This window comes from Phragmites australis, chromosome 23, assembly GCF_958298935.1.
Source record: "Phragmites australis chromosome 23, lpPhrAust1.1, whole genome shotgun sequence".
In the NCBI taxonomy this organism is placed as follows: domain Eukaryota; kingdom Viridiplantae; phylum Streptophyta; class Magnoliopsida; order Poales; family Poaceae; genus Phragmites; species Phragmites australis.
The window spans coordinates 1,695,405-1,708,726 of record NC_084943.1 but is presented as its reverse complement, the minus strand read 5'-3'; the positions used below and the strand labels follow the sequence as shown (position 1 = coordinate 1,708,726).

At 41.5% G+C, this 13,322-nt stretch overlaps 1 protein-coding gene and 1 long non-coding RNA gene across 2 annotated transcripts; both read left to right on the top strand.

The window, feature by feature from the left end:
• The first annotated feature begins 1,954 nt into the window (after window positions 1-1,954).
• Window positions 1,955-4,348, top strand: LOC133906368 (uncharacterized). Its single transcript, XM_062348246.1, has one exon. It carries the CDS (start codon window positions 2,092-2,094, stop codon window positions 3,904-3,906), a length of 1,815 nt encoding a protein of 604 aa, XP_062204230.1. The 5' UTR covers window positions 1,955-2,091; the 3' UTR covers window positions 3,907-4,348.
• A 1,529-nt stretch (window positions 4,349-5,877) lies between these two features.
• Window positions 5,878-7,055, top strand: LOC133906733 (uncharacterized). The gene is made up of 2 exons (XR_009907836.1): window positions 5,878-6,157; window positions 6,776-7,055. It is a non-coding gene; the product is annotated as an uncharacterized LOC133906733 (long non-coding RNA).
• Window positions 7,056-13,322: the final 6,267 nt, after the last annotated feature.

Genomic DNA, 13,322 nt, shown 5'->3' with positions numbered 1-13,322 from the left:
TGGATTTTCGGTGCCATGATTTTGTTGATTTATTTGAGTGGGTGGCGCCAGAGTTGCTCTCTCAGATTATTTCTATCGTCGGCATTCAAGCTTACACGAGGCAACGAGTTATCGATCTTGTGAGCCGCTTTGGTTGTAGTTTGTAGTATTACCTCTACGGCGCTGTAGACCCAATTTAGCTAGGTTGTTAAGCACGCGGACCCCTCTTCGCTAGCTGCCTCCGCCTTGCTGATTTCTGGCGCCGATCGGCGTCCGGCCTCCCCACGTCTGATGGTGTCGACGCCCTGGTTGACTGGCTTGTGCAGAGCCCAATGCTCCCCGCCGGACCCCTCCGCCACACTCCGATCCTGCTGGTTCTGTGGGTGATCTCGAAAAAAGCTGCAATTGGATGGTCGTCGACGCCGTGTCCTAGAGCTCTGTTGAGATCGCCATGGACCATCTCCAGCTCTATATCCACGGAGCCGGCCCCCTCGCGCTTCCACACTAATCCTCTCATGACTTGGTGTTCATCCATGGACGGTACAACGTAGCTTTGTTTCCCCGTTCCTCCCCTGTTATTCTGCTCAAGGTTCGTTTTGCTGCTACTGTAGCTGGCTTCCTGAACTTGTCCGTAGGGAAGAAAGACGACAGGTGACCAAACCATAGGGGGTTAATTGAATCAGGCATGCAGGCGACGTGTAATGCTCATCCAAACAGGATCCAGTATGTCTATATATGTGACAACAATATGAAATGCTAAAATTTAGGGGGGAATTTTAGGGTACATCACTTTTAATAAGGGCTGTTGGTTTCATTTCATCTAACGGTCAGGTGATCTCCTACCTTGCAAGGGGTAATATGTTACTATTGACTCTCTAAGAGCTAATTCGGTTTTTGCATACCATACATTTGCATTAAATATGTGTCTCCAAATAGAAGTAATATACGTGTACATGAAAAATAGACTAATCATAATTGATTCTTCCTTAAAAGAAGAATTAGCATTAGCATGTCAGGGTTAGTTGCAACGTGAGTAGATTTTACATTTCAATTTAAAATAGAAAAAAAGATTCAAACTTAACCAAACGTATTCACATTTAATCGTATACTAATTACTTTTGAATCTATATTCAGTCAAAAATAATATTTTGTCAATATCGGTTTATTGGTATAAAACATGAACATGATACTCTAGTATAACTTATTGATAAATTTTGTCTAAACATAGATATATCAAGTCTCAACATGGCGAATGCCTTTCTATCTGTTGTTTAACAGCATTTGGACTCACTAAAATTTGGTGAACCAAATAGCCACTTCCTACATGCACATCCAAGATTCGTTCACACTATTTTTTCAAGATATACAAGAGGATGTATTGTAGAAGGCCCAAATTTAGGTTGTTAACATATGGACCGGATCAAACCAAAACATGCATTTCCTTGGAGCTGATCCAAGTTGAGGCGGTATTGCTTGCGTTGCGAGTGGGCTTGCCAATGATGCAAAAACCTGACCATTTCTGACGCCGCCGCCGCCGCCGCCGCCAACTTCTTCCTCCTCCTCCTCTTCTTGGTCCACATAAGTTTGCTACAGTAATGAGCCACAACAAATGTCGTCAGGCAAGCTGGAGCCCCTCGGAGTAGCATGGTTTCAAAATTCAATTCAAGACCGATTACCGACCCCTGGCGATTCCTTCGATATTCGCGGTTTTCGATAGTAATTCGGTAGAATTTGATCGAATTTTGTCAAATTTTTAATTTTTTTAATTTTGAATTTAACCGAAAACCGATGAATTTCTAAATGCGAAGCACAACGAATTGATCGATAACCGTGAATATCGAGCTGTTAATGATTCATTTTGAAACCCTGCGGAGTAGTGAGCCCAAATAGTTTGGGCTAGAAATATGGTGGGCCCACGTGGCAGGCGGCACCCTGTCTCAAAATCCGATATCACTAGGCTTCCCTCCCGAACCGAAATTCCAAATTCAATCCCCCCGCCAAGCACCCAAATCCAAATCCAATTCCAAAGCCCTCCCTCCATTCCCAGCCCAGATCCCTCTCCCTCTCCACCTCCAATTCGATTTCGATTCTGCTCTTGCTCTTGATGCGGCAATGGTGCGCCAGCTGCGCGTCGACTCCTTCTACGCCCGCCTCCGCGCCGCCGCATCCGCCGCCGCGTCCTCCTCCCCACTCCTGATCCTCCCCTCCGCCGCCGACGCCGACTCCCTCTGCGCGCTCAAGGCCCTCGCCCACGTCCTCTCCGCCGACTCCATCCGCTTCTCCATCTACCCCGTCGCCTCCGCCTCCGCCGCCGCGTCCCTCCTCGCCTCCTTCTCCTCCAACAACAACCCGCTCTGCCTCCTCCTCATCAACTGGGGAGCGCACCGCGACCTCCGGGCCATGCTGCCCCCCGCCGCCACCGCCTTCGTCGTCGACTCCCACCGCCCCGTCCACCTGCACAACCTCTGCGCGGCCAACGACCGCGTCGTCGTGCTATTCACCGCCGACGACGAGCACACCGCCGATCTGTCGTACGACTTCGACGTCTCCTCACTCGCCGACGCGTCCGACCTCGCCGCCGAGGGGGACGCGGACGACTACCTCCGCGTCCCAGACGAGGACGAGGACTCCGATGCCTCGGACTCGGATTCGGACGCCGAGGACGGCGGCAGGAGGAAGAGGCGGCGCCTCTCCGATGACGCGGAGACGGACGGCGACCCGGTGGGCCTGTTCGGGAAGCTGCGGAGGGCGTACTACCGGCTCGGCACCTTCCACGGCAAGCCGTCGGGGTGCCTCATGTACGAGCTCGCCCACGCGATGCGCAAGAACACCAACGAGCTCCTCTGGCTCGCCTGCGTCTCCCTCACCGATCAGTTCGTCCACGAGCGCATCACCAACGAGCGCTACCAGGCCGCCGTCATGGAGCTCGAGCAGTACATCAACGGTTCGGGCAACCTTGACCCGTCCGGCGTCGGGTCGGTGGTCACGCTCAAAGACGGCACCAAGATCCGGGCGCCGGAGACCTCCCGCATCGCCTACGAGGACGAGCCAAGGCTGATGCTGCTGCGGGAGTGGAGCTTGTTCGACTCCATGCTCTGCTCCTCCTATGTCGCCACGAAGCTCAAGACGTGGAGCGACAATGGCCTCAAGAAGCTCAAGCTGCTGCTGGCGAGGATGGGTTTCCCGCTTGCTGATTGCCAGAAGAATTTCCAGTACATGAGCATGGAGGTCAAGCGCAAGATGAGGGATGAGTTTGACAGGTTCCTGCCTGAGTATGGGCTCACTGAGTTCTACTACCGGAGCTTCTTGAGGGTGCATGGATACAGATCCAAGGTGTCTGCTGCCGATGTTGTGTATGGCGTCACAGCTTTGCTCGAGTCGCTGAATTCCGAGTCAAAGGACTCAAAGGAGCCATCTGCTGCTGAGCAGTTTTGGGTTGCATACGCAGCACTGTCATTGAGTAATGTGGATCAGTTGCGGAAAGGGATGCAGTCTGCGATTGAGATACAGAGGGCTATATTGAGGCAAGGAAGCTCGGCGATTACCAAGACAGGGTTTATACGGAGTGCGAAGAAGTTTCGGTGGGTGAAGCTTGATGACCCAGTGGACACGAATAAGCTGTGCCACCCGCAGGCGCTTACCAAATTCTGTTTCTTCCTGATGGACGCCCTGAAGGAGAGGGGTGCGAGGATGAAACCACTTATCTGTGCTTGCTTGGCAAAGGAGCCCGAGAAGGTGCTGGTTGTCGGGGTATGTGGAAAGCCAAGGCTTGGGGCTGTTCAGGGCAATGCGTTTGGTAATGCGTTCAGATCAGCGGCAGAGGAGATCGGTGCAGACTATTTCCATGACATGTTTGAGTCATCATGGATTGTTCTTGACGTTGTTGCTATCAGCTCTTTCATGATTCGGTTAACGGAGAAGCTGTGATGAAATGAGCTTGTATAATGTGGATGATTCTAAGGTTCCGAGATGGGAGCCTCAGGGTTGATTCTCTCTAAGTAAAGGAGCTTGATGCCTTGTGGCACAGGAAATATATCTTCCTCAGTAGTTCGCTAATGTAGGGAGAGCAGCCTGACAAGCATTCTGCTTTGCTAGCTTTTAGCTGCCCAATGATCAAGTCTTCAGAAATTGAGAAGTGAGGAATCTCCCGCTGTTTTAACTGCCTCATTAGCAAATGATAGATCTATAGATTCAGATGCAAACCTGATTCTAACATAGAGGGGGCAAGGTATATTTGCTTACTGGTTTTCTTTATCTAATAGAATGGCTATTTGTATTTTATATCTGCATAAACATTTGTTGCACTCAATTCTGTATCATTAACTCTCTTGAAATTCTATAAGTTCATAACAAGTACCTTTATCTAGTATGCAAAGCTTCAAGCAGCAAGCCTGCTCTTGTTTGTACGAAGCCATCTTAAGAGCAGATATGTTCATATCTGCTACAAGTATATGCTGAAGTAGTGAAACATCCTTTATTCCATTTCCTTTTTGTTAGTGTAAATGACTGAAAACCTATACTGTGTTGTTCATGATCTTTATTTGCAGTGCTTTAATAACCTTACACAGTTGATCATTGTACAGAGAAATATCAGCTATGCTATATCTCCTGCTCCACATGGTTCAGGTAGTTAGCTACTTTAGAGCTTCGTTTCCACAATGGTTTGGATCAATGCTCTTGAGCACCTTGTATGTTCCGCATAGAGGATAGGATGCTATCTCAAAACAATGTGCTATTATTGTTGCAAAGAAGTAATTGGTCGTGTTCATCCTCTATGCTACAATGATACAAATTCAGATAATTTACAGTACAGCCTTCTTTTGTGATTCAATCCTGTGGGTAAATCTGTGACACAATTGCAGTGTTTTCAGATATTCTAGTATGAAAATCTAGGAAATCTCAACCAGCTATCACAAGTTCAAGGTTTTATGATAAGTATGATGAAAAATAAACGAGTGCATTTTCATATTTTTAACTGAAATGCATCTCATCTTTTCATTTCTAGGTTTTTATCTGCTTGAGGTGTTGGACATCTCAATTTAATTTGAAACATGAAAATTGTCTAACATGCTACATAAATTTCTGTGTAGAAGTTCTACTGCAGCAAAATATTGACAGTTGTTTGTGATTACCTGAAGACTTATTTTCCTAGGCTGTTCATCTGAAGTGCCCAGTTCAACTGAAATTGCTGTTTGATCATATAATAGGTGGCAATTGAAACATTGCTGCATTCTTTTCCTCATTCATTCCTTGTCATGCATGCAGTTTGATAAGGTAGTCTGCAATTCATCATATAAAACTAAGGTCATTTAAATCAGACTTTTATTTCTGAAAGACATTGAGATACTTTCTTATCAATGCATGTCTCTGAACAACCTTGACAGAGATAATTGTAAAGTCAAACTCCGAAGGTTTTGATCTGATAGCAGTACTAGTACCACCACATTTGAATTGTTGGGGTTTCAAAGGTTTCGCGCTGCGCGTGCTTTCAATCATACTTCTCATGTCTTTATCGGAAGTAATAGATCAAGTGCCCGAGAGTGAACTTGAAAGCGCTTGCTTTTATTTGAGCTGCAAGGATTTTCCCCTCCCTGCTTGCAAGTTTGATAACTTTATCAGTGGTCGTCTATGGTCTGTTGGGCTAGGTTACAAAAATTCACGGTGGGCTTACTAATTGGGCCTCAAAATGTAATAAATTGATGGTTTGCCATTGAAAATGTTGCCTCTTTGATTATGATAACACTCGTGTCACGGAAAATCAATTGGCTCACACAAAATGAAGCCGAGATGGGCCTTAAAGAATTTGAGTTCGAGTGTACCTGGGCCGTGGGCGAGGATTGCAGAATAGCTAAGTTTGCCTAGTTTTTCTTTTCCCTGCTAATTTCTGGCGTCCCAAAGTACTGAAATGAATCCGTCACCTGTTCCAGACGGAGGCGGGTCTCGCCGTCGTTCCATGAGGAAGCCGCCGGCGCCCGCCGATCTCCGACCATGGGGTCTTTTCGAGCACTTACGGCTGTCTACGACCTTGCCGTAGTCGATCAGCACGCTCGACCAAACCACCATCGCGGAGCACTTTCTGCCTCCCCCGACGCCGCCGGAGCGTTTCCACACCCCCCCCCCCCCCGCAACAGCTGCCGGCAACAGCCGAAGCCCTGTAAATTCCTCTCCTAATCTTGAGGTGAATTTCAGAATTTTCTCCTTTCTTTTTGACTCCTCTTCTTTAGTGAGCCGTAGGAAGATTCACCTTCATCACAATTTTTCTCCCGTGTAGTTTGTCCTAACCATAGTCACATAGGTGTGGGACTCCTAAATTAGCTCCCGGACTGGAATCAATGAGAATTTTATCAAACAGTAGTTTGTAGTTTTTAACTCTCAGAGTAATTCTATAATAGTGATTATTTAAAATTAACTAGATATTACAAAGCTAAAAAAATTAGCTTCCGTTGATTCACTTCCTCTACATAATCACTTTCTTTATAGAGTTTACTATAAATAATTATTTTTAATCATATAATTATTTTTTCTAGAGAATTATTTTCCATAAAATTTGGATTAAGAAGACCTCTATCAAACGTACATATAATTTCAGGGATGTTAGTTCAAAGAACAGGATCGAGAAACACTATATGTTACTTATGAAATATTTTGATAAGATGGGGACTAAATTTTTTCCGTGTTCCCCGAACGGGGACAATGTTCATGGGACGAGAATTGTGACATGTTCTATGTTTCCGGTCACTCCTAACAGCTAGCTAGCCCAATTTTCCTATGTCTACCTCAGGGTTTTTGTATGTAGGTCTACAAGGATGTCCAATCGGATGTCGATCAAGTTTGGCCGTTGTTAACTAGCTGTTTAATTAACTGTTGATGCATATGCATCAGCTCTATGAACAATTGAAGCTTTGACATTGAAATGGCAACCACCGATGTATTGTACTCTGTTATACTCTGTTCCACCCTCTTTTGATGTATTTTGTGGTTTAAAAGGGTATTATGTATCATTGCTATCAAGTAGCATTATGAACAATGTCCCACAGCATCTTCAATTGATAGCTTTGTCTCCACAGTTTAGTTTACATCAACCAGAAAGGCCACTTCTACTCCACAATCCACATCTAACTTGCTGCCTAAGGTTTTCAATGTGGTTTGACGACCTGTTGCTCTTCTTTTCAATATATGCTGGTAATTCCCAATCACCAAAACTGCAAATTGATTGTCCAATCTCATGATACTTTTATTCCTATGCTAATATCTTACAATCAGAATAATTTGGTGCGATGCTTCCCTTAAAATTCTTGAGCACATTAGGCTACTGAAAATTGTCATGAAATTGTTAGTCCATACTGCAATAGTACTTCATTATATACCTTGCTTTCTACATGAATATAAATGGGTATTGATACCTCAGAGCATAAATAGGTTTTGCTTCAATTTGATAGCACAGTGATAATTTTTACATAAAATGTTTTTTCTTGTGAAAACAGTGTGAAGAGCGACCATTTTGTATTTTCTACAATTCATTACAAGCCAAAGAAATATCTGCTTTAGTTTATCTTTACATTGTAAAGTACTACCTCCATTCTGAAATAGATGTTGTTTTAGAAAGTTAGTTTTATTCTTAAATATATGCCGTTTTAGATTTATGAAGTGCTGTTTCCCCCAAAGAGCCCATATTAAAAGCCATTGAAAGTTGGAGTTGAGAGTTATTTAGTGTAGTGGATTGAGTACTAATTAATTAGAAGTTAAGGTTAAGAGTGAATGAGTGTAGTGGATTAGATACTAATTAATTAGAAGTGTTGGAAGTGAGAGCAATCAAGAGGGATAAATATGTCAAAGATTGAAGAATTGATGTCACCTTATTCTACATGTTGGAAGGAGGTAGTAATTGATATCACCTTACTCAACATATATAATCAATTGCTGGTCCTACGATGATAAATTCATATTAATTTTCTCAACTTGCAGAAAGTACTACTACCTTTATTCTCAAATAGATATCGTCTTAGAATACGTATAGTTAAACTTTTGAAATATTAACCATTAATATATACAAAACTATTAGAATTTGGTATATGAAAATGATAGTAGTGAATTTGTCATGAAAAATATTTTAACATCATCTAATTTTTATTAACTTTTATCAAAAGATAGTTATTAAAAGTAATACTTAAATATGCTTATTGGAGACCCTATTGATATCCCGAACAACCAGTAAAAAAAATAGAGATAGTATTTGCCTATCGCTTTGTTTGAATTTACAGATGGCACTAAGTTGTGGCAAATGGATCAACATCTTAATCGAGCTCTTTGGTCTTGCATTGGCGCTTGAGTCTTGACAGATAGCTGTAACACATAGAGGGCAACGTGGAATATCTCATAGCCTCTCGAATGCCATATCAAGCATATTAATTGTTCTCTGGTGGGGAAAACCTGCATTTAATAATTGGTTACAGAATGATCTCGTATATACGCCTATGATGTGTGACAAACAAAGCTAGATTATGAGAATAGTGTAGTTATATCGCTTCATTTTTGCATAGATATCCGTCAATGAGTTATCTAAGATTATCCCTAATCGATTTTCGTTAGGGTCTAGAATCCTTTTACGAAGGGATTTTCGTTTCCTTCAGCGCTTTAACGGTTTTTCTTCACGGTTCCCGTCACGAAAGGATCTCCAAGATCATTCTTTTCATGATGGAATTCTCTCTACTTTTATTTCACGAATCCCTTGGAAAAGAAGCTGTTAGAGATAAGAGAAAATAAAGTAAATAGGAACATAGAAGAGAATCGGAAAGAGAACGAAACGAAGGGAATATGATTAGGAATTGTTTAATAATACTTCTCACAAGGAAGAAATCCTTTACTGGGCAAGTTATACACGTGGAAGATATGCAGTGAACAGTTTATGTGGGTGAAGTTCACCGGTCTAACCTAGGTAATTAGAAAGCTCTAACTTATCTACAAGGCTACAGTTCTAGCTTATACAAGTTTTCTTTACTACGTTTCTATTCTTAATGGGTGCTATATGTTCATTTTCATATTCACTAGTTTAGGTTAGTAGTCTCAAATACAGACACTTCTATCACAGCAGATGCAGCTTTCATTTATTTCTGAATTCTGATAACAGCAACCGTCATCTTGTCTGTATTTCCCCTTCTCCACTCTGTGGTCCAACTCCAGAAGATTACTTACATAAGAGTTACACTCTGTAACTTTGCAGCATTTGAAAGTAAAATTATCCTCGTGTGATATAGCGGAGATTCTTGCTCTTTCTACACGTCCAAACTATTTTTTCTTAAATTGAAAAATTTACTGACGTAACGTTCTCGTAACAATAAGGCTGTCCTAATATGATTAGTAAGTCTTAGTTGAAGACGATGGCAGTGGTGGGTCTTAGAGTCTGTTTGGTATGTAGCCACAGATTACCACACTTTGCAAATTGTTCATCCGCGTCAGGTCATCGGTACTGATTAGACTAGAATTGACACTGATAAAGTATCAGTGCCGGTTGATAATATCTCGCGCTCGATCAATGATTGAGTCGGGTTAAACTAACACCGACACTCAGTATCAGTGTTAGTTCTTGGTACAAACTGATACTGATACTTCAGTGCTGGCCAGTAACCATGACCTGGCACTGATACATTTTATCAGTTGCTGGTTTGTGTTACAGACCATCACTAATAAATATACAGTATAAAAGAGACGCTTCTTCTCACCCAAGCTTGAATAGAACATAGAGGAGCTATGATCTGCTCGACTCCCGTCATTTGTGTCTAATCGTGCGCTTAGAGACTTCAAAATTTAGAGGAATTTACGTGACCAATGTGCTACAAGGTTAGTAAACTGATATACATTTTATTTTTACTTATATTTACTTGCTTGATTGATCTAGATTTGAAAGTATGTGATTGCTCTATGGTGATAAATTTTGGGAGGAACTAAAGCTCCAATTAAGCTCTAATTGAGTAAAAATTACAATTTTCTCATTGTAGGATATATAGAGATGATCCACATTTTATTTATCATTAGATTTATTTGCTAGATTGCTCTAGATTTGAAGTATGTGATTATGCCATGGTGATCTAGATCTCTAATTTTCTAGTAGTTATTTAAAAAAAATGTTTAAATCATCTCTAAACAGATTAAAATCTTGCTCCAATTTTCTAGTAGTGAATTAGGAAAAAGATTAAAATCATCTCTAAATAGATCAACATATTGAATTTGAATATTGTGCTGTAGGGATGGCACGTCCACCCACTAGTCGCAAGCAGATGCGGCAACATTTAGAAGTTGGGTTCTCCGACCTGGGCAATGTGCCGAAAGGTGATGGGTCCTCTAACATGGAGCAATCAAGATACAAAGTAATTTAATATATTAGATGTATATTTTAAAATATTATATGGTTATCAGTTCAATAATTTTTTAATATTTGCTAAAACATAATGATAATTATAAATTTATAGATTGATCAGACATAGATGTACTAGGTTGAACGTCACGGTCTAGAGTTCTTTCATGGCATGGAGACTTTTTTGTGGGCTGCCGCGGTGTATATGAAGCCAAAAAACAGTATGATGATCAATATATATGTTGTCCATATGTTGACCGCAAGAATGAAAAGCAATTCTAAGGCATAGAGCAGATCCATGCATATTTGTTTCACATGGGTTTCAAGCTTGGCTATATCCGCTGGACCGAGCATGGTAAATATGAGGAGATTGTGCATGAAGAGCAGTCCATAGTCGAAGAAGAAAAAGACAAAGATATGATTGTTGACGAAGATATCGATATGTTGACATTCAAAGATACTTTTGTTGGCAACGATGATGATGATCTAGACGAAATGTTGCGCAATGCGTAGGGAGACTTCACCAGTGATAGACAACATGAAAAGTTTCATCGCATGATAGAGGACTATAGAACACTGATGTTACCAGGCTGTAAGAAAGAACACAACAAGCTGCATATTGTGCTAACGTTGCTGCAAATGAAGTCTAGCAATGGTTGGTCTGATAAGGATTTTAACGAGTTGTTATGATTCTTGAGGATTTGCTTCTAAAGAGCAATGAGTTGCCTAAGAACACGTACCACACCAGGCAGATTGTTTGCCTATTGGGGTTGAAAGTAGAGAAAATACATGTATGTCGAAATGTGCATGCTGTATAACAACGGAGATGTAGACTTGGAAGCGTGTCACATTTGTGACGCATCACAGTACAAGCACAACGTTGATAATATCGTAGCGATGATGTAGAGGAGAAGAGTAAGGATAAAAGACCCCTCCGCTAAGATGGTTTGGTATTTCTATATAATCTCCTATTTGAAGCGGATTTTTGCCAACAAAACGAATGTCGAGTTGATGCGATAGCACACCAAAGGGCACAAGAAAGATGGAATGTTTGGACACCCTGCTAATGGAATGCAAGGGAGGAACTTCGATACAAAATACAAGAAATTCAAAGCAGAAGTGAGGAATATAAGGTTCGGGTTGAGTGTGGATGGGATGAATCCTTTCGGCAATATGAGCAATAGTCATAGCTCTTGGCCCATGACTCTCTATATCTACAACCTTACATCTTGGCTGTGTATGAAGCGGAAGTTTCTTATGACGTCTTTGCTGATTAGTGGGCTGAATCAACCTGGCAATAATATCGATGTGTATCTCAAACTATTGCTTGAAGATCTCCTTGTACTATGAAAAGATGGCGTATGAGTGTGAGATGAATACAAACGTCAGCATTTCACCCTACGCACAATGCTATTCGTAACGATCTAAGATTGACATGCTCTTGTGAACCTATCGGGACAAACTTTAAAAGGCTACAATGGATGTGTATGGTGCTTGGCTGAAGAACTATAAGAAAATAGTCTACATAGGTCACTGTAGGTTTCTACATTCGGATCACCCATACCGCATGAATAAAAGAGCTTTTGACGGGATAGTAGAGACTTATCGAGCTCTAAAGGTTCACACTAGGGAACATGTATATAAGATGATAAAAAAGCTTAGAGTTGTCCTTAGAAAGGGGGAAATACAATAAAAAATTCTTAGCAGGAAAACTCGCTCCTATGTTTAAAAAGAGATCAATTTTTTTGAACCTACCTTATTGGAAGCACTTGATGGTCTGACACGCAATCAACATCATATATGTGGAGAAGAACGTGTTTGTCAGCTTGATTGACACCATACTAGACATATCTAGCGAAACAAAAGATACATTCAATGCACAGTTGGATCTGGAAGATATGAAGCTAAGGAAAATTCTGCTTCCTAAAGTCCTAGGCAATGGGGCAAACGAACTTCCCACGGCTTGCTACACCCTGAGCAAGGAAGAGAAGATTAGCTTGTGCAGTTGCTTGTATTGAATCAAAGTTTCGACTGGTTACTCCTCTAACGTAAAGAGATTATCGAACATGAAAACTTTGAAATTAGTTGGTATGAAGTCCCATGATTGTCACATAATGATGATACAATTGCTTACTATTACAATTGGAGGTATTCTGTCGGATAATATCCAAGACCTAATCATAAAGTTGTATTTATTTTTTTAATGTAATTTCATAGAAGATCATCTATCTAAGCAAAATAACAAAGCTAAAGTAAGATATGGTTCATACTATATGTTAGCTTGAATGTATTTTTCCTCCATCGTTCACATCGTGCATGTGATAAAGTACCTTGGCTACGTGTTTCTGCATCAGATGTATCTTTTTGAAAGGTTCATGTCAGTTCTGAAGAAATATGTTCGTAATTAAGGTTGGCCGAAAGGTTGTATGGCCCAAGGCTGGGGAACGGAGGAGGTCATTGAGTTCGTTGTCGACTGCATGGATCTGAAAGCAATTTGTAAGCTTGTATCTCTCCATGATGGAAGGCTAAAGGGGAAAAGGACGCTATGTCATAATACAGTTCGTACCAATGATTATGTTTCATTCACCCAAACACATTTTATAGTTCGACAACAATTAGTTGTATTGGGCTTGTATGTCAATATGCACGTGCAAATGCTACGGTCCACAAATCCAACAAAATTCGAGGATTGGATAGTAAGCGAGCTTATAGATAATTTCAGTAGTTGGTTACGTAGACACATGATTGATAAAGATATATATGATGCATTGTTAGAAATGCTAGCTAATGAGCCGTTAACTACGATTCATACACACAAAGCATACAACATTAACAGCTATACATTTTATACGAGAGCACAAGATAACAAGAGAACTAACCAAGACACTGGTGTCCGTACTGATGTCTATGACAGACCTACTATGGATTCATACAGAAGATTTGGGAGTTTCAATATGGAGAACAATTGAAGATCCCCTTTTCCGGTGCCGAT

Coding starts and splice junctions, on each gene's coding strand:
- LOC133906368 (XM_062348246.1), top strand. CDS start 2,092: ATGGTGCGCCAGCTGCGCGTCGACTCCTTCTACGCCCGCCTCCGCGCC.